The sequence below is a fragment of the Triticum urartu genome, chromosome 7 (genome assembly GCF_003073215.2).
Source record: "Triticum urartu cultivar G1812 chromosome 7, Tu2.1, whole genome shotgun sequence".
NCBI classification, from domain to species: Eukaryota; Viridiplantae; Streptophyta; class Magnoliopsida; order Poales; family Poaceae; genus Triticum; species Triticum urartu.
In genome coordinates, this window is record NC_053028.1 from 350,386,169 (window position 1) to 350,407,977 (window position 21,809).

General features: G+C 53.2%; 1 protein-coding gene across 1 annotated transcript; it reads left to right on the forward strand.

Moving 5' to 3' along the window:
• Positions 1-876: 876 nt before the first annotated feature.
• On the forward strand, positions 877-21,254 carry LOC125525871 (protein HESO1-like). The gene is made up of 10 exons (XM_048690876.1): positions 877-1,104; positions 1,481-1,512; positions 2,123-2,308; positions 3,026-3,205; positions 5,894-6,078; positions 6,192-6,287; positions 6,478-6,523; positions 6,651-6,757; positions 19,988-20,089; positions 20,176-21,254. Exons 1-10 carry the CDS (start codon positions 1,031-1,033, stop codon positions 20,854-20,856), a joined length of 1,689 nt encoding a protein of 562 aa, XP_048546833.1. The 5' UTR covers positions 877-1,030; the 3' UTR covers positions 20,857-21,254.
• Positions 21,255-21,809: the final 555 nt, after the last annotated feature.

Sequence of the window (21,809 nt, forward strand, 5' to 3'; positions counted from 1 at the left end):
AATCCTTCACCCGGACCCAGATATCGATCTTATCAAATACCATCTCTGACGGCCTGATGCTACCTTCATAATCCTTCATGATCAGCACAGCAAAATCAAACTGCCAAGGCCCATTATTCAAAACATGCTTCCAGTCCCCTTCACTTCCAAAATGAACCACAAATAGGTTGGAACCCATATCCCGAAACTTGGCCTCCTTGTGCAATCCCCAGGCTCGGGGCATAGTTCTCTCTAAAGCAGCCTTCTTCATGGGCTTGGAAGAGCACACCTTACCGACTGCCGACCACCGAGAGGGCCTTGGTTGAGATCGATCCGCCTCCTTGAAGACGAGACCAACTGCTTCCTTATCCAAGAGAACCATCCCACCCAACCTAGCAGAGTGGCTCACTGCCGGATCCGGGGTCTTGCACTCCGCCGGGGGCGTGGGAGACCCCCCGCTAGCAGATCGCCCCGTCGTCTTCGGTGGCGAGACTTCCGCCTCCGCCCGCTTCAGATTCGAGGTCGCCGATTGCCCCTTTTCGACAGTTGCCCTACCATCCGCCTTCTCCGCCATTAGCACCGCCCTTGGTAGAGAAAAGCCCGCCAAACCAGCGTCTAGGTTGCGCCGTCGCAGCCCTATCCGCCATCGGAAATCAAGCCACCCCCAGCGAAAGAACCCTAACCCTAGCGTTGAGACGCGACCGCTAGGCAATCACCCCCAACCGCCTTAGCGCTCTGCGTGTGGTGGACCCTCTCTCGGAACACTTTTACTAATTATCTCGTGTAGGGGGACCTGGGAGTAGAGTTGGACTCGGCTGTGCACCTATGAATCCTCAAAATCATCTCAAGAAAAAAACCCTATGAATCCTCAAAAACAAAACAAAAAACCTATGTGACCGGAGCCGTGGGGTCCACCCGTCAGCGACTTGCTGGCTATTCGTAGGCTCTGCGGTTTTGTTGACCTTTCCACCGGTGACCTCCTTACCCGGCCGGCTCGCCAGCCTCGCCGATCCCGCCGGCTTCTGGCCGCCGGCTCTCTCCGTCCCACTCCATGGCGTCGGTGACCGTTACGCCTCTTTCCGCGCCCGAACCCGAGCCCTCAGCTCGCCCCGACAACCTTCCCCGGTCAGCTTCGCCCCCCTCTTCCTCCCCTTGCTTAGAGCTGTTTTATTGCCGTTCATATTCTAGATTGAATTCTGATGAGGTTTCCGTTTGTTAGATTAAATTCTAGCCGAGACCAAACTGTAGCCACAGGAGGGCAGGATTTTACTTGTTTGGTCGAAAAAGGTTTTTTTTACTTGTTTGATTAACTTCTAAGTCAGATTTTGGGTGGACTTTAGATACAGTCTGTTATTAGTTGAAAAAAAGATGTGTGCTTGCGCTTGAGAAATTGCTGCCACGTGTTACTGTATCATATGTGAATATATACTAGGCTGGTGATGAAGATATTTTCTGTTCTGTGATGTGTAACGCGAACTTCCTTTTATCTGGAATCCTGCAGGCCCAGCGTGGCAATTTCATGGGACACCCAAGGTACCGTCTCTCTTTCTCTCTGAAGCATAGCAAACGGAAGATTCTATTCAGTGTTCATCCTTTATTTTCTATTTATGGAGTAGACCGCGGTGGAGAGCAATGTGGACATGTAATCCATCGTGTAGAATTATTACATGGAGCTGTACCAACTGTGATGCAGTTTGAAAGGACCTTCCTTCTGCTACTTTAGAAAGTCCTGTTAGTCGGTTGGTCGGTCATGAACCCCAATTCTATTGGATGGTAAAGTGCGGGCTGACGTATGCTATATCCTTTGAATTGTGTGTTGGATCCAATAGTGTATACTAAAGTAGCTCATTAAATCTCGTGGGATCTAACGAGCCATAGTAGCGCATTTATTTTAATTCTCTATTTACCTTTGGCGAAGTTATTTTCCTTGTCGCTTCTGTGGACTTTCCAAAAGTGTACAAATGTAACGTCTTTCCGTTTAAAGCACAAATGTAACCTCACAGACCTTTGAAATTCCCAAATAGTTGGTGTGATGTCTTTTAGCATACTTGTGACCTGCAATTGGGCCTTCAGCTGCATGAGTTGCTGTTGCCATTTACATTAGGTGTGGTACCATCTGATTTCATTTTTGGATTACGTGCAGCTCTATGCAAGCATGCGGAAACCTGCGAGTTGGGATCAGAGGCATTCCTGATTGATCCTGCTCTGCTTCCAACTCTAGAAGGTCTACTTCTAGAAACATATGCGATGTTGCGCCCAAAGCCAGTTGAGTATGAGCAACGACGTACTATGATAGACGTCTTCAACAAAATTGCCAAAGATATTTTTGGTAAGAGATTTTCCTGTCTGTTACCATTTGGGTCAAGAAATTATACTATTGAACTTTCTGTATTTTCAATTATTATGCCTAATTGTTGTTAACATGTAAAATTTTATAGATATGTATACAGATTGAAATCATCACATTTATGCCTGGTTTTAGAACACCTGTGATCTTATAGATCACATGCAGATGTTCAAGTATGTGAGTTCACTGGCAGTCAAGCAAAGATGCAAATACTTAAGTAACAGTGTCTCACTATTTCAGATACCTGCCAGCTAAGATGAATATGTGACAACTGCAGATTTCACCATGTACTTCATTTATGGAAGCTTATGCCTTGATGAGTTGATGTACTAGGAAATATATTGTTAGGACATAAAGAGTCCTTTTGTTGTACTCTGTAAAGAAATATAAGAGCATTTAGGGAGTACATTATAGAGCATGAGGGAAAAAGTACATTCTGAAATCTGAGCATACATCTTTTGTGCCTGTTGGATTAGTGGTATTTGGTTTTGATTTTTTAAGTGTATTAAATTCCAACGGAGTCAGCCTCTTCTTTGAGGTAGTTGATTAGTTAATCCAGTACATGTTCTCCAAATTTTTATATGTAACAGGCTATCACTATCCAGATATTATTTTTACTAGAAAGGTTTTGTCTCCCATATGAATATATGAAATTTGCGTGATGGTGTGACCTATTTCTTGTTTGATGTTTCATTTCAGGTAAAAAAGATGATTTTCCGGTTGTGGAACCGTTTGGGTCATTCACAATGGATCTATTTACTACTAAAAGTGATCTTGATCTCTCTGTCAACTTTAGCAATGATATGGATGGTCAATTTGCTCGCAAGGACAAGATTTCTGTTATTAGAAAGTTCGCAAAAGTCCTACATAAGCATCAGAGTAATTACTACTGTCTTATCTTCATATCTCTCCTAGCATTTGTATGTCCACTCATCTTTCATTGGAGATTCAAGTTCATTAAACACACATTCATAAATTGTCATTCCATCTTATTTACAAAATTATGTATTGGACCTGATAGATTTAAAGAAGGGACGTAGACTGGCATAGCGATTGCATACATTATGTGTGAAGATCTTGAGGTTACCATAATTTTTTCTAAAAGTACATAGCTACAGAAGTAACCGTAAGAGAAACTGCTCATGCAATAAAATGGTGCTCATCTTCTACCTAGCTTGCACCGACATGTGTAGGCAACAGTTTTATGATGCGTTATGGCACTGCAATATAACATTTGCTGAAAACACCGACACATAAACACTATTAGGTGCATGCCAAAATCTTTTTGAAGGAAAAGTTCAGAACTGTATCATGCAATGCATATTATTGTCAACCTTAGTTTGGTGTCTACGCGAGTTTCATATTTAGCCCTGCAGAATGTTAATCTGGATTCATCCCGTTGATAGCCAAAATGTTCTAAATGCGAAATCGTTATATGCAGTAAGCCTACAGTTTTGCTAATTTGAGGTGCATTTTTTTCTATATAGAATCCTATATACCTGAGAGAGTGATCCCCATTTCTTCTATTTATCTCAAGATGCAACTATGCCACCTCAACATCCAACCATGCATGCAAAAAAGGCCACCTCAACATGCTAACATCCATGAGGAATGATCCACCACAACATGCACCCATACATGTGAATACTATTACACTAATTATATTCCATAACTATCTTAAATGTATACAATAATCAAATATTGGTCCAACTTGATCAAATATATAGCAAATAATTTCCCGAACAATGTGCGGGGTATCATCTAGTTCCACCAATACCTGGGGTCATAATTTATCTATCTATATCTATACCTCTATATCTACTAATAAAGCAAGGCGCGTTTCTCTGAATTTTTGATCCGTTCACCCATGTTATTATTTTTGATTTTTATATAAACTGATCAGTGCCGTTATTGGGCCACGTTCATTGTAAGTGAAAAAACGTTTCGTGGGTTGTTCTCCCGATCCTCTCACGTGAGGTGTCCTGTTTTCTTGCGTGAGGTGGCGGCTGGCCCAGTCAAAAAAAATTGGCGTGGGTGGGAGGGATCGAACTCCCAACCTCTCATGGAGCCCAAAGGGTACATCCAACTGAGCTACCCCATACTATGTGTACAAGTAATGGTTCTTTTGCTTATTAAATAATACCACCTCGCTTCCTTGCATCCTTTACTACCAATTTATATACGTCTTAATTCGTAATCATCAACAAGCAGTCGCTGCAATACGAGGACGACGGGCTTTGCATGGGCCAATGGGTGAGAGATAAAGATAATGAGGCGTTACAACCAGCAGCGTCAATCATAGCGGCCACCGTGAACGAGAGTCACAACCTTGTGATGATGGATAGGATGTGGCTTGCCATGTGCATTCGAGGCGACGAGTCGTGCTGAGAACCTATAAATCAGTCATGCATCGGCGCTTGTGGGCTAATTAAACGGAATTCTATGAGACATGCAATTAAATGAGCACAATGCACGTGCATGATGTGTGCTGGTTGTGTGCTAAATAAACAGGAGACATGCATAATTAAAGGATCACATTGGTTCGTATCAGTGACTAGGCTGATATGGGCTAACTAATTAAACGGCATAATTAAAGGAGAACGATGCACGTGCATGATGATGTTGGCTCTAATTAAACAGCTTGAGGGTTGTATTGAGGGTCCCTTTGGCATTGTGCTTTCACATACAATTATCACTAAATTCGAGTAGACCTAAGAGTGCTCCCCAGTGCATTACATCTTAGGTTATATCATACTCCCCCGTCTGGAAATACTTGTCGCTCAAACGGATGTATCTAACACGTCTAGATACATCCGTTGAGCGACAAGTATTTCCGGACGGAGGTAGTATGTGTTAAATATTTATATAGATATAGCCTCTATAATGGATTGCATCTTATTTTTGCTGTCGGCGCTATTCCACGAATAATGAGTGGTTGATAAACCTCGGTAGGTGAGCCTCCTTGCCACCGAGCGGCACCGTCTGGTTGTTGTGTGGCGTTGGTGGCCGTTTTGGTGGACTACGCAACTACCGTTTTCTTCGTAGTGTGGCATAAGGCGTTGTGTTTGCACATACGTGTCTCACTAAATATAAGTATACACCATTTTTTTCTCCCGTTGCAACTACCGTTTTCTTCGTAGTGTGGCATAAGGCGTTGTGTTTACATATACATGTCTCACTAAATATAAGTATACATCATTTTTTTCTACCATTGCAATGCACGGGCATATGTGTTAGTTATTTTATAATGTCCAGTTTTTGTAAAAAAACAAAGATTTAAATTTTTATCCATTTCTTGTGTTGTCTCTTTGTATAAACTGCAAGATATGACATGTACCAAACATGTAAAATTGGAAGAATTATAATTGGCTATATTGAACAAGTTTCATTCGAGGCAAGGCTGCCTGTCATTTACAATTTAATAGCATCAGCATTGCTTGGATAGATGTCCGCAAACTGTGTAGTCCATTTCGTGTTGGGCATATAACCAACTGCTTAGTAGAAGCCTTTTGTTGCTACTGCCGATGTCTTCCTTACTTCTTATCTTTCTTGTATTGTCAATTTCAGGCCGTGGTCGTTGTTATGGGGTTTTACCTGTTTTAAGTGCTATAGTTCCTGTACTGAAGGTTACTGATAAGGGAACCGGGGTTGAATGTGATATTTCAGTCGAAAACAAAGATGGCATGTCAAGATCGATGATATTTAAACTTGTTTCTTCAATTGATGGAAGATTTCAGATACTTTGTTATCTGGTATTTCAATCCTCTGTCTTGATGTTTATTTTTGGAAAGTATAACTAGCATTATACTCCCCTTGAAGCTATCTATCTAAAAGATATGACAATTATTTTCTGTTTATTCTGCAGATAAAGTTCTGGGCTAAGACACATGATGTTAATTGTCCCAAAGATCGAACGATGAGCTCGATGGCAATTATCTCCTTAGTTGCTTTCCATTTACAGGTAAAGTGAGATTGTTACCTTTATTTGATTTTCTGTTCAAACTTCACGATCGGAGTACATTGGATATAGCTTAGCTGTTGTATAGAATTTTACATTAGAGGGGCCCAGGCTGAGACTTGATGCTTAATTATTTTTCTTTTTGAACAAAAAATAAATGAGTGCACTTATGAATTGTAAATATGGAGTGCAGACCCGGCATCCTCCAATATTACCTGCATTTTCCGGCTTACTGAAAGGTACCTCCTCTATTGATGTACATGTCATTCTTTTTGGCTCTTTGCAACTACATTTGCTGTTGTCATACTTTTATCATCTGATTACTGATTAAAAACTAACAGTAAGATATTTTATACCCATTTATAGATGGTGCAGACTTTGCAAGTGTCCAGAGAAACGTTGTGCTATTCAAGGGATTTGGGAGCACTAATAAAGAATCCGTTGCTGAACTTTTTGTATCACTAATGAGTAAAGTGAGTTCTTTATAGTTTGCTTCAATTTTTGATAGGAAGATATCAGGTGCAAAAGCACAATTTGGTGCACCCATGTTTTTTTGTCGATGAATGTATTTTTGACAATGTTCCTATTATACTTCCAGTTAATGTAGCCTTAGCCTCCTGCAGCAAACATCTCCACTTGATCTTAACTTCAGCACATGTTCAGCCTCTAAACTTACCTGACCCTGCTGGAATGGGATGACATATGTATTTTTTTGCGGGCGGTAATGGGATGACATTGTTGTCATTTGCCCTTCAGAACATTTTCCTGTGAAATATAGTGATCAAGTAACCTGATTATTCAATACAGTTGAGGGAGTAAATGACCATGGGTAGCCTAGCCGGCTCCTCCTGACACTTCAGAAAAATTATAGGCCGATCAAGCCTTCAAGCTTCCAAGATGTGGGGCCGCCTTTCCCCAGCCGACTGCCCCTCAGGCCGGCTGTGCGAAGGCGGCCTAGGCCTAAAACTCTCCAAGAAGAAAGTCCCGAGAGGGCCGGCTCCACGAAGCCGGCCACAAGAAGGCCGACTCCAAGAAGCCGGCCCCCCTCAGCAGGCGGCCCAGATCGTGCCCTCAAAATCCGCACCCACATAACGGCGATAAGACGGGGCGTGGCTACAGCGAAACCTGCCACTCTCGAATCCCGGAGCACGCCTGGCCACAGTACGCCGTACGGGCGGCCCTCATCCGTTTGGCGCGGCACTGTTGCCATATTGACCATGATGTCACCCACGGCGAGCCGTCAATACGACCCGTGGGCGGCGGGTCCCATCCGTCATGGAGACACCCGAAGGCGGCCGGGCCACCCCCAGTCGGCCTGGGGTACGGCCGATTCCCAGTAGCCGGCCAGTCCACTCCCTCGACGGAGGCGCCCCATTAAGAAGATAAGACGAGGTAAGGCTACAGTGACAAGCCGCCCGGCGGCGGCACTGTAGCCATGCTTGCCAAGACGAAGCCCTCGCCACTGAGGGCGGGGCCACAGTAACCAGCCCCCGACAGAGCCCCCGAGCGGTGGGGCCGGCCTGTCGACCAGAGGACCGGCAGCCGGCGGGCCCCACCAGTCGGCGAAGAAGCCGGTGGGCATAGACACCGACGGCTAGGGCCCACGCCCAGTCGGATTACCATTGTACCCCGGGGGGTAGGCGTATATAAACCCCTCAGGGCTCCCATGCAGGAGGAGATCTCTCTTTCGATAGTTTTAGACACCACAAGGAGAAGAGGAGCGGGCTGGCCTTGCCCTCCTTCATCCTTTCACCGAACAGCTCAAGGAGCATCCTGTAGCTATCCGTCGAGCTAGTGATCATGCCGAGACCCCGCAGAGCAGCATTAGGGGTGTTATCTCCATGGAGAGCCCTGAAGCTGGGTAAGATTCGCCGGCGTACATGTCTTTGCCTTATCCCGTTTCCAGGCACCGACGATGTTTTATTGGCTCCCACAATGATAAGCCATCCATTGGCATATGTCGCACCAACCACCCGACATTTGGCGCCCATCGTGGGGCCAGGTGCACCGTCGTCCGGAGACCTTCTCTGGACGGGAACCCTCTCCCTTCCCAACGTGCGTAGCCAGCCCGGCTCGCCCGATGGCGCTTGCCCCGACGCGCTGCAAGACGTCGCCGACGCCTGCGCGGCGAGCTGCCTCGCCGATCTTCTTGGCGAGGCTCGCATCTCCGACGAGCCCGCATCCGACGCCGGCACAGACTGTCCCGAGAGTCACCTCGTCAGCCTCCTCGACCAACTCCACGTCTCCGGCGAGCTTGCCGCGGACTTGGAGTCGGTTGGCTCCACCGACCCGATGCTTGTCGACTCAGACACAGCATCCCTTGACGCCTTCCCCACCAACGTGGTAATCATCAACGACCCTCTTCCTCAAGCCGACAGCAGCGGCAGTGCCATCACCGAGGTACTGGTCATCAGCCACGGCGCCGCCTCAGGCGAAAATGCCCACGACGCCCTGCAGACGGCGCTGCACGACTTGTCCGCCCCCGTCCCGGCCGACGTGGACGCCAAGACATTGGAGGCGCGCCGCCTCGCCCTCGTTGCGGAGGGCCAGAAGCTATCCACCATGAGACGCCTCACCGAGGCTCACCAGTGCGAGGTCGACCGTGCCGCCTTCGGCACGCCGCCTCCCGACGGGCCGAGCCGCGTCGGCATCATCAAGAAACACGGCGCGGCTATCGCCGACATGCTGGGAGCAGACCGCCCAGTCTATGCCACGCCTCTCGAGAACCTACGCGCCGCCCAGGCGGCCGCAGACGAATTGAATGGGCTGGGGCCTGATGAGCTCCCCTACATGACCAAACGCATCCAGCAACTTATCGACGCGGCCACGGAGCGGCATGAAGCCGGCGTCCGCGCCGAGAGCACGGCGCGACGTCCCGAACACCGACCGCGGGCAACACCCGCGCAAGAAAAAAAAGGAGCCAGCTGCCAGCCGCAGCCGGACTCGAATCTCCATCGAGCGTGACGCAGAGGGCCGTCCTCGAGCCGTGGAGTGGCGGGGCAACCCCCCTCCTCCTCCGCCTCGTGGGGAGAGATACCCTACCCCGCCGCCTGTCACGCATCCGACTCTCAGCGGCCGGCTGGGTCGCCGCGAAGGAGTCGGCGAGAATGATGCCCGCCACCGGATCGACCGCCATCGGATCGACCGCCTTGCGCGATCCCTGGCCCTGGAAGAAGATGATGTCGGCCCGCCTTGCTTCGCCCCCCGCATCCGCGACGAGCCCTTCCTCAAAGGGTCCTCGCTCCCAAGAGACACGCCCAAGTACAACGGCTCCGTGAAGCCGGAAGATTGGTTGATCGACTACTCCACCGCGGTTAGCATCGCGAACGGCAACAGGCGTGTTGCCGTAAAATATGTGCCCCTCATGCTCCAAGGCACAGCGCGCACCTGGCTCAACAGCCTCAAGCCTCACAGCGTCAACAACTGGCTAGACTTCACTGAAGCCTTCATCCGAAACTTCACCAGCACCTACAAGCGGGCTCCCAAGCCCCGACAGCTCTCCTTGTGTGTCCAAGGGCCCAACGAATCGACTCGCGACTATCTCACGCGTTGGGCCGAGCTCCGCAATTCCTGCGAGGGAGTGCACAAGGTTCAAGCTATAGAGTACTTCACCGCCGGGTGCCGAGAAGGCACCCTCCTCAAGCACCGACTCCTCTGCGACGAGCCGACTACACTTGATGAGCTGCTGATCATAGCTGATAAATATGCCACGGCCGATTCCTCAATGAAGACCGAGCTCCGAGTAGACGCCTCCGGGAAGGTGCTCGCTCCAAGCCCCAAGACGCCGGTTGGAGAGTCCAGCCGACGCCCGTACCAGAACGACCACAAGCGCAAAGCTCCCCTGCCGCCTTCCACCAGTCGGCAGGTGGCCACAGTCGAAGACGAACAACCCGAAGGGCGGCCCGCACCCACGAAGCAGAAGGGCGGCAGGCCGGCTTGGCAGCCGGCTTTCTCCTACGAGCAAGCACTTGATGCCCCCTGCAAGTTTCACAGCGGCGCAAAGCCTTCAAACCACACAACCCAAAAATGCCACTGGCTCACACGGATCTCCAAAGGTGAGGGGATGGCGCCACCTCCGGCTCCTCCGCAGCCGGCTGCTCGACCAGCGGTCGGGGCAGTTCAAGACGAGTACCCCGATGAGCATGCCGCCTACGTCGTCTTTACGAGCCAGCCAGAAGATCGGCGTAGCCGGCGCCGACAACACCAAGAAGTCAACGCAGTCGCCACCAACAACCCAGAGTTCATGCACTGGTCAGAAAGGCCTATTAGCTGGAGCCGGACAGATCACCCAGAGGTGATGCCGTCTCCCGGCTCTTACGCATTGGTTCTGGATGCCACCCTCGCTACAGAAAGGCGAGCCGCCCGTTTCTCCCGCGTGCTGATAGATGGTGGGAGCAGTATCAACATATTATACCGTGACACCATGGACAAGCTAAGCATCAAGACGAAGCAGCTCATGCCCAGTCGGACCGTGTTCCATGGCATTGTTCCCGGCCTGTCCTGCTCCCCAATCGGTAAGATCAAGATAGACGTCCTCTTTGGGGACAAGGATCATTTTTGCCGAGAGGCGGTGTGGTTTGAAGTGGTGGATCTAGAGAGCCCTTACCACGCGTTGCTTGGCCGACCTGCCCTGGCCAAGTTTATGGCTGTACCCCATTATGCCTACCTCAAGATGAAGATACCAAGTTCCAAGGGCATCATCACCATAGCTGGAGACTACAAGAAATCCTCCGAGTGTGCGGCTGCCAGCAGCCGGCTGGCCGAGTCCCTTGTAATTGCTGAGGAGAAGAAGATACTGGACCGAGTCGTGGCCATGGCCGGCAAGCAGCCGGCCCTGTCCCCCGACCCCAAGAAGTGTGATGCCCAAGGTTCTTTTCAGCCGGCCAAAGAAACAAAGAGGGTACCTCTGGACCGGGATCACCCAGAAAGGTTTGCCACCATCGGGGCAAACCTGGACAGCAAATAGGAAGGCGAGCTCGCCGATTTCCTCCGTGAGAATCGGGACATTTTCGCAAGGTCCCCCAAGGACATGCCGGGTGTGCCGAAGAAATTCGCCGAGCACAAGCTACACGTCCGAGAAGGTGCAAAACCAGTGAAACAACCCCTCCGCCGACTATCGGAAGAGAAGAGAAGGATTGTAGGGGAAGAAATAGCCCGGCTTCTGGCAGCCGGCTTCATTATGGAAGTTTTCTTCCCAGAGTGGCTCGCCAACCCGGTCCTCGTGCTGAAGAAAAATAACAAGTGGCGCATGTGTATAGACTACACTAGCCTCAACAAGGCTTGCCCCAAAGATCCTTTCGCCCTGCCAAGGATTGACCAAGTTATAGACTCCACAGCCGGATGCGAGCTGTTGAGCTTCTTGGATGCTTACTCAGGCTACCACCAGATAAAGTTGGATCCAGCTGACCGCTTGAAGACCGCTTTCATCACACCCTTTGGAGCCTTCTGCTACCTAACTATGACATTCGGCTTGAGAAATGCCGGTGCCACCTTTCAGCGTTGCATGCAGAAGTGCCTCCTCAAGCAACTCGGCAGAAATGCCCATGTCTATGTAGATGATATTGTGGTGAAGACGGAGAAGCGCGGCACCTTGCTGGAAGACCTCAGAGAGACATTTGAAAACTTGCGCCGATTTCAAATCAAGCTCAACCCTGAGAAATGCGTGTTCGGAGTACCAGCCGGCCAACTCCTAGGCTTCCTGGTCTCCAAACGCGGCATCGAGTGCAATCCGATGAAGATCAAGGCCATAGAGAGAATGGAGATTCCCACCAAGCTGCGGGATGTCCAGAAGTTCACCGGATGCTTGGCTTCCCTGAACCGCTTCATCAGCCGGCTCGGGGAGAAAGCTCTCCCCCTCTATCGACTCATGAAGAAGTCCGCTCATTTCGAGTGGAATGACCAGGCGGACCAAGCCTTCCACGAGCTAAAGAAGATGCTGACCACGCCGCCTGTCTTGGCGGCACCGACTAAAAAAGAGCCCATGCTCCTTTACATTGCCGCTACTAGCCGGGTGGTCAGCACAGTTATCGTAGTCCAGCGCCCAGAAGAAGGCCGGGCTCAGCCGGTCCAGAGACCGGTGTATTATTTAAGCAAAGTCTTATCCACCTCGAAGCAGAACTACCCACACTACCAGAAGATGTGCTACGGTGTGTACGTCGCTGCCAAGAAGCTCAAGCCCTATTTTCAAGAGCACCCCATCACGGTCGTGTGTACTGCCCCGCTCGCCGAGATCATAGGCAGCCGGGATGCATCCGGCCGGGTGGCCAAATGGGCTATTGAGCTGGGCCCCTACGCGATCTTCTACCAGCCCCGCACCGCTATTAAGTCCCAGGCACTGGCCGACTTCCTCGTCGATTGGGCCGAAACCCAATACCTGCCACCGGCCCTCGACTCCACTCACTGGCGGATGCACTTCGATGGGTCCAAGATGCACACCGGCTTGGGAGCCGGCATCGTCCTCACCTCTCCCAAGAGCGATAAGCTCAAGTATACATTGCAAATTCATTTTACCGCCTCCAACAATGTGGCCGAGTACGAGGCGCTCATACACGGGCTCCGGCTGGCCAAAGAGCTCGGCATCCGTCGGATCCTGTGCTATGGCGACTCGGATTTGGTGGTCCAACAGTCATCTGGCGACTGGGACGCCAAGGACGCGAACATGGTGAGCTATCGTTTCCTCGTCCAGCAAATCAGTGGATACTTTGAAGGATGTGAGTTCCTTCATGTACCACGTGCCGACAACATGCAAGCAGACGCCTTGGCACGAGTAGGATCGACCCGGCAAGCTAGAGCAGCCGGTGTTTCTCTCCACCGCCTTCTCAAGCCGTCTATCAAGCCGTCTCCAGAATCTGATTCCATCTTCGTGCCGCCTGACCCCGACGCAGTCGGATCCGACTTGGGAAACCAAGCAGGCGGCGCGGGGACTCCAACAGGCGGCCCGGGGACTGCCATAGTCGCACCCGGCCCGGGGAATTCGAAACTCGGCCCGGGGGCTACTGCAGCCGGCCCGGGGACTGCATCAACACAACAGGCGGTGGCCGACTCCGACTCCAACTCTTCACCACCCAGCCCACCCGCCCCTATCACAGTGGCAGTCCTGACAATAGAAGAAGTCACAGCTCCATCATGGGCCCAGCCCATTCTCAATTTCTTAGTAAACAGAGAGCTGCCAACCGACGAGATCTCGGCAAGACAGGTTCAATGCCGAGCCGGAGCTTACACAATCGTCAGCCGAGAGCTTGTTAGGCGTAGCGTCACTGGAGTCTTCCAGCGCTGCGTCGAACCAAAGAAGGGCATAGCAATCCTCAGGGACATCCACCAAGGCGAATGCGGCCACCATGCAGCCTCAAGATCACTCGTCGCCAAAGCTTTTCGCCATGGATTTTTCTGGCCGACTGCTTTGGAAGACGCCAAGGAACTAGTCAAACACTGCAAAGGGTGCCAAGTTTTCAGCTCCAAACAACACCTGCCGGCTTCTGCACTCAAGACCATCCCCCTCACCTCGCCCTTTGCCGTCTGGGGGCTGGACATGGTGGGCCCGTTCAAGACGGCACGCGGCGGCATGACACATCTGCTCGTCGCTGTGGACAAATTTACCAAGTGGATTGAGGCAAAGCCGATCAAGAAGCTGAATGGGCCGACTGCCGTTACTTTCATCGCAGATATTACAACCCGGTATGGCGTGCCGCATAGCATCATCACCGACAACGGCATGAATTTTGCAAAGGGAGCACTGACACGTTTCTGCGCAACACACGGCATCCGGCTGGACCTAGTGTCCGTTGCCCACCCGTAGTCAAACGGCCAGGTCGAGCGAGCAAACGGCCTCATCCTCTCCGGCATCAAGCCCCGACTGGTCGTGCCACTGGAGCGTTCGGCCGGCTGTTGGCTCGACGAGCTGCCGGCCGTCCTCTGGAGTTTGCGCACTACCCCAAACAAGTCAACCGGCTCACCCCTTTCTTCCTTGTATATGGTGCCGAGGCTGTCATCCCAACTGACATCGAGTTCGGCTCGCCTCGGGTCACCATGTACACGGAGGCGGAAGCCAAGGAAGCACAAGAAGACGGCGTTGACCTGCTGGAAGAAGGCCGGCTGTTAGCCCTCAGTCGGTCTGCCATCTATCAGCAGGGTCTGCGCCACTACCACAGTCGGAAGGTCAAGCCAAGATCTTTCCAAGAGGGCGATCTTGTGCTCCGGCTGATCCAGCGAACAGCCGGCCAGCACAAGCTCTCGGCCCCTTGGGAGGGCCCCTTCATCAGCAGCAGAGCTTTAGGCAACGACTCCTACTACCTAATCGACGCGCAGAAGTCAAAGGCACACAAGAGAGATGATTCCGGCTCGGACGAACTCCAGTGCCCGCCCAGCGCCGGACCGGGCCGCTGATGCCTTCCAAGCCTTGAAGCGGCCGACTGCGACCTCCAGCCAGTCGGCAGTCCGACTTGGGGTGCGCAGAATCACCTCACCAGGCCAGAGGGCGGCCAGCACTTGCGCCCCGGCGCGCTGAAGACGGCGTAGAATGCGGTGGGCCGGCTGCAGGCGGGCTTGAAGCCCCAGAAGCTGCTCCTCAAGTGACCGGCTGGCACCCGGCGCGATCTCGGCCCCCGCCTGCCGTCGCGCGTCGCGGTAGGCCTCGATGGCTTGGGTGGCGGCGGCAGAGTAGCCGGGAAAGTAATCTGCACAAAGAGGAAAGCAGTGGCACAAAGTCAAAAAATGAATCAGACAGTAGGAGGCAGGCAAGGAAGCAAAGAAGAAGGCGGCCTGCCGTCAATCAAGTCTTCCACCCGGCTGTAGCCTTGGCTCAGCGCCTGCCTCGTCTCGGCCCAGTTTGCCGCCTCGATCTCATATTCGGCTTTGAGGGCGGCCTCGCTATCCCGTGCCGCCTTCAGGGCCGCCTTGTGGCTCTCCTGGTCGGCCAGCTTCTTGGCCAGGCGATCACGCTCCTGAGCCAGGGCGGCGCACTCGTCTTCCTTGGCGTGAAGGGAGGACTGGGCTCCGCTTAGCTGGCTCCTCAAGTCAGCATTGGCCCCTGCAAATATGAAGAAAGAAGTCGTCAGGAAAAGATCCGACCCGACTACTCGGTAGTCGGCCCGAATCTCGGGGACTACACCCAGTGGGTGCGCTGACGCGCCCCCACTTAAAAGAAAAACGAAGCGCTTACTCCGGCTCTCGGTCAGATCAGTGGCCTTCTGATTCAACTCCTGGGCCTGGGAGTTGAAAGCGGCCGCGCGGAGGTTATGGTACTCCTGCAGATAAGACAAGGGACGCAAGTAAGAACAGGACGACAATCAAGCTTTCCAAGAAGTTCCAAGCCGCCTGCTCAGCAGCCGGCTCGGAACTTGGGGACTACACCCAGTGGGTGCGCTGACGCGCCCCCACGGAAGAAATCAAAAGCAATCGACAAAGAGCAGGAGGACTCACCCGAATAACCGATCGTGTCGTGAGAAACTCCTGGGTGTACTGCTTCAGCGCGGTGGCTTGGGCCTGAAGCCGGTTCCGGACGTCCTGCGCTGCCACATTCAGCACGGCTGTCCCGCCGCCCGGCGTCCACCCGGACGAGCTATCGCTGGCCGCTTCTAGGTCCTGGGCCGATGAGCCGACGTCCACGGTTTTCTGCGCATCCGGCGCTGAAGTCGCCTTCCCCGCGCGGCGGCAAGGCGGCGACGAGATCACAAGATCCCCTCCAACGACCGGCTCGCCTCCAGCCGGCTGCACGGGCGGCACTTCAGGCCGGCTTCCTCGGTCCGCTCCAGTCGGCGGCAATGGCGCCACCTCCGTCTCCATCTCCGGCTGGCCGCGGCCGGCCTCCTCCAACGGGGGCACAGGGGTGTCGGGAGCCGCGGCGCGGAGGGGAATGACGAACTGCGGAGGCTGGTTCTGCTGGGCCTCCGCCTCCCTCTCCGCGTCTGCGGACTCCGCCTGGGCCTTGGCGGCCGCGACGGCTCGCGCCTCCGCCGACTTATGCTTCGCCTCTCGAGCCGCCCTCCGCTCCTCCGCCTCCCACTCCTCCCGCACTTCTCGCGCGTTCCGCTCCGTCGCCTCTAGGAGGTCGGCGCGGGGATCCACCCGGCGGGAGCTTGAAGACCCTTCCATGGCTCCGACTATGGAGGCGGCCGGGACCCGCCCAAGGGAACGAGGGGCCCTGTTTGATAAATTGAGAAAAAGGGTTTGGAAAAACATCAACTGAAGAAGAAGAAAAAAGAAAGGCATGAGAACAGCGACACTTACGCTGAGACCGCCTGCGGCTGCTTCACCACCTTGCGGAAGCGGGCTGCCTTCGCGGCCGCCTCGTCCTGCTTGGTCGCCGCCACGGTACTCTTGGGCTTCTTCGGCCGACTGCCGAAGTGGGTCGTCGCGGCCCGGCGCTTCTGCGCGCCGCCATGGGCAGCCGGCCCGGCAGATGGGGCCGCGCCTTGGTGATCGGGCGCCGGTCGGCGGCGCGGAATGACTTCGGCCTCGTCGTCATCTGGCCAGTCCTCAAAGGCGGCCCCGAGCCCGGACCCGCCTGTGTCGCCGCCTTCCCCCGCGACGTCGTCTTCCATGGCGGCCACCCCCAGGTCTGAGTCGTCTACATCGTCCATCATACGGCCGGGGAGGAACTGGCGTTCCACCCCCGCGGCCCCGGCTGCTGGCGGAAGCACGGGGTTCTGCCAAAGAAAAGCCGGCTGGTCAGGAGTCGGCCACCATGAACTCGGCAACAAGCAAAGAAAAAAAGAAGAGAAGCTTACCATAGGTGGAGGATTGGCGCGAGAGTATGGCTCCTTGCCATACTACCACTCCTCGGTGAGCTTGCAGTTGGAAATATAATTCACCATATAAGACACCTCGGCGTGAGGCATCTCCTTGGTGCTTAGCCGGCATGGGTCGAAGCGGCCGCTCATCTGGCCGATCATGTGAGGTCGGCCCTGGAGCGGAAGCACCCGGCGCTCCACGAAGGCGGCCACCAGGTCGGCCCCGGACAGACCCTCCGACTGGATCATCACGCGGAGCCGGGCAACGGAGGCGGCTCCGCCCGGAGACAACGACCTGGACCAGAAGGACCATGAAGGCTGCCTCCCAGCCGGCGGGCCGGCTACGTAAGCCGGCAGGTTGACGAAGTCGCCTTGTGGAGCGATATTCTTCATGTAGAAGTAAGACTTCTGCCAGAGCTTCACCGACTGGATCAGCGGGATGGACGGAAACGGGTTGTTGTCGCCCGTCCTCCGCACGGCGATGAAAGCGCCGCATGGGGCGGGCACGCCCGCAACAACATTGCCAAGCTTGCACTGGAAGAATTCTCCCCACAGTTCAAGGGTGGGGAGGACGCCAAGAAAACCCTCGCACAGGGTGACGAAGGCCGACAGCAGCATCACCGCGTTGGGAGTGAGGTGATGCGGCTGGAGATGATAGAATTCGAGGAAGGAGCGGAAGAACCCGCTCGCCGGCAGGCCAAAGTTGCGCAGGCAATGCGAGCGGAAGATTACTCGCTCGTCTTCTTCCGGTGCCGGCGAGATCTCCCTCTCCGGCGCGAGACGGACCCGCACGTAGTCCGCGCCCGGCAGCCACCGCGTCCGGCGGAGAAAGTCGACATGGTCGTCGTGGACATTGGAGCCGTCCCAGGAGCTCGACAGCGCAATAAGAATGGCGCGGTGACGGAGAGACACGCGACCCTGCCGCGGCAAAGCAACGGCGAGTCAAGGAGGTTGGCGGAAGAGCCGGGCGGCGGCGGGGAGTTGTGGCGACAGAGAAGAAGGAACAGAAGGGGCGGGGCGAGGGCGAGCGTGCGAGCGTTTGCCGCTCCCCCTCCTCCCCCCTACTTATAAGCCTCGTACGGCGAAGCTGAGGAGGCGAGGCATGGGGGAACGTGGGATTAACTGCGCCCACTCCCCCCACGTCCTGCGCTTGTTGCGCTTCCACGGCGTGTGGCAACCGCCGCACGGAGGTGCGCGGTCCGCCCGGGCCGCAGAAGATCCGAGCGTGGGCCGTGGCCCGGTAGTGGCGGGCCCCGGACTGCGGCGGCGTCCCGTCACGCGCGTGGGCTGGCAGGCCCGTCCAGCCACTGGGTGCCACGTGGCGCGCGGGCGGCGGGCGGTCAGCCCGTAGCCTAACTCGCGCGCCGCTTGGTTCCCGCCCACGAACTTCGACGCCCTCCAAAAGACGGCGCACCTAATCAAAGCCGACTCCGGCTCCTCAAGACATGAAGCTGTTTGAGCTTCTCGACTCCTTTTTCTGCCTCGGAGCCCAACCAGCTTCGGGGACTACTGACGGAGTAAATGACCATGGGTAGCCTAGCCGGCTCCCCCTGGCACTTCAGAAAAATTATAGGCCGATCAAGCCTTCAAGCTTCCAAGACGTGGGGCCGCCTTCCCCCAGCCGACTGCCCCTCAGGCCGGCTGTGCGAAGGCGGCCTAGGCCTAAAACTCTCCAAGAAGAAAGCCCCGAGAGGGCCGGCTCCACGAAGCCGGCCACAAGAAGGCCGACTCCAAGAAGCCGGCCCCCCTCAGCAGGCGGCCCAGATCGTGCCCTCAAAATCTGCACCCACATAACGGCGATGAGACGGGGCGTGGCTACAGCGAAACCTGCCACTCTCGAATCCCGGAGCACGCCTGGCCACAGTACGCCGTACGGGCGGCCCTCACCCGTTTGGCGCGGCACTGTTGCCATATTGACCATGATGTCACCCACGGCGAGCCGTCAGTACGACCCGTGGGCGGCGGGTCCCATCCGTCATGGAGACACCCGAAGGCGGCCGGGCCACCCCCAGTCGGCCTGGGGTACGGCCGATTCCCAGTAGCCGGCCAGTCCACTCCCTCGACGGAGGCGCCCCATTAAGGAGATAAGACGAGGTAAGGCTACAGTGACAAGCCGCCCGGCGGCGGCACTGTAGCCATGCTTGCCAAGACGAAGCCCTCGCCACTGAGGGCGGGGCCACAGTAACCAGCCCCCGACAGAGCCCCCGAGCGGTGGGGCCGGCCTGTCGACCAGAGGACCGACAGCCGGCGGGCCCCACCAGTCGGCGAAGAAGCCGGTGGGCATAGACACCGACGGCTAGGGCCCATGCCCAGTCGGATTACCATTGTACCCCGGGGGTAGGCGTATATAAACCCCCCAGGGCTCCCATGCAGGAGATCTCTCTTTCGATAGTTTTAGACACCACAAGGAGAAGAGAAGCGGGCTGGCCTTGCCCTCCTTCATCCTTTCACCGAACAGCTCAAGGAGCATCCTGTAGCTACCCGTCGAGCTAGTGATCATGCGGAGACCCGCAGAGCAGCATTAGGGGTGTTATCTCCACGGAGAGCCCTGAAGCTGGGTAAGATTCGCCGGCGTGCATGTCTTCGCCTTATCCCGTTTCCAGGCACCGGCGATGTTTTATTGGCTCCCACAATGATAAGCCATCCATTGGCATATGTCGCACCAACCACCCGACAATAGTGATCAAGTTACCTGATTATTCAATATAGTGACCCTGTTTCCTCAGAGAACATGATTAAACCACCTGATTCCATCGTGCAGTGTATAGCTTGTCCTAGTCCAACGCACAACTGTTTTTAGCTCCTTTTTTCTGGCTATGTGCATGTGACTATGTATGGGCACCTTGCACAAATAAAATAAAATAAATGCAATTGTTCATTCATGCCACATAGCTGGCATCCTAGTTTCATCGTGGCCTCATCTTGACTTTTCAATGGTCAACATGCTCAAATATACTCTTGTCTTCTCTTGTGCAGCTACTAGCAGTAAAGGATTTATGGGAGCAAGGGCTTTGTGCCAGCAATTTTGATGGATTCTGGATCTCAAAGACCTGGAACAGAGGAATTGGTAACTTGAGTGTAAGTTTTGTGTGAATTCGGATTGTGACTTCTCAATAAATCCTGCAGAGCATTGTTTATTTGATTTGATACGTTCATTTTTGCAGGTGGAAGACTTCTTGGACCGATCTCAGAATTTTGCCAGATCAGTAGGGAAGGTGGAGATGCAGAACATCTGTGAATGCCTAAAGGATACTGTTTCCAAATTGACTGATTTCTTTAGGGGTAAAATTGATGCACCGACACTGAAGATCCTCATTTTTGGGGCGTTAAATCAGGATGTGCCAGTCAGTCACCCCAGTCCAAAACATGTTAAGAGCAAGAGGAAGAGGGAGTTGCGACATGACCCTGCAAACAGTGAGAAGCAGCAAAAGAAAGTGAAGCACGCTGCACAACGCGGCCGCGCTGCTAACAGGATTGATTCTATTTTACCAACTCCCACTGTATTTATGCCTCATGTGCATCAAGTAGGTTCTACCCAACCATTTAATCAGATTGTGCATCCATCTCAGCTTCCGATTCCTCAGCTTTCCTACGGGTTGCCACAAGCACACTTTCATCCAGGTCCTCATATGATAGGACAACCTCATGGTAGTTTCATCTACTCGACGGATCCTGGGATTCAACTGCAGCAGCAAGCCCGGCATATGTTTGTTCCTTTGCCAGTCCACCAGCCAGCGATTAATAGGTCGTTTCACCCCCATGGTTTCAACGGGGCACATGAGGTCCTGTATGATGACAATAGCTGGTTACCTTACGGAATCAATCCGAATTACAGGAGGGTATGACAGGTGCAGCAGCTTGAAGGGGGCGGTGTAGCCAGCTAATTGGTGGGGAATTGTGGTGTTGATGTGTTGTAGAATGAAATGTGCATTAGCATTCATGTAACAAGTTGTTGTTTTGTCCAAATTGACGGCGAAAGGGAAACCGAAAGCTTTTCTATGTTGGTCTGCGGTGAGCAGATTGTAAGTTTATTCTAGCCTTGGTAATTGCTCAGTTTGAAATATTTTTGGTTAGGAGCCTGGGTGAAGATTTGAGATGGCCAGGTAGATAGCACTGCAGCAAAGGGCAAACTAGAGTAGCTGCTGCTAACTGTTTGCCCATGTCTGTTTTGTAATGAATGAGTGAGCCTATCAGTTCGTATGAAGCAACTGTCGTAATGCAGCTGTATCAGCTTGATTGGTTCTGTGCTGTCATCATCCTTATTATTGTCTAATGCAGTTACATCATTAACTAATTTAGTGTTGGTCGATCGGCCATCTGAGAGGACAATACTGGTGGAATCTGCGTGCAAATTGCGGCTAGGTAGCTTGTTGGTTATCAACAAGTCCATTCCGCCTTGTTTTCTCTTGAGAACAAGTCCATTCCGCCCATTGTATGTATGATCCGGCGGCCCACCGTAATTTATAGGCCGGGGTTCAGTCCTGACGAAGACGACGAAACTTGGGTTAGGCCAACTGGAACCCATCATCCCAAAGACACGTTCGTTTTGTCTGGATTTTGTCTGTTTGAGCAGGACAACGAAAATGTGTCCGTCTAACACACGCATCCGATCCGTCAAGGTCGGCTTGGTGCCCGTATGTATACATTTTTTGGCCATTAAAACACATTTTTTTTCATTTTATCAACGACATTTGGATACATTGGGTACACTTACCAATTCTTCGCTAGAAGGGCAAGATCAAAGAAAACAAGAACTACAATTAAAAGATATCCAACTTCCATAACTGCTTCCACTAGT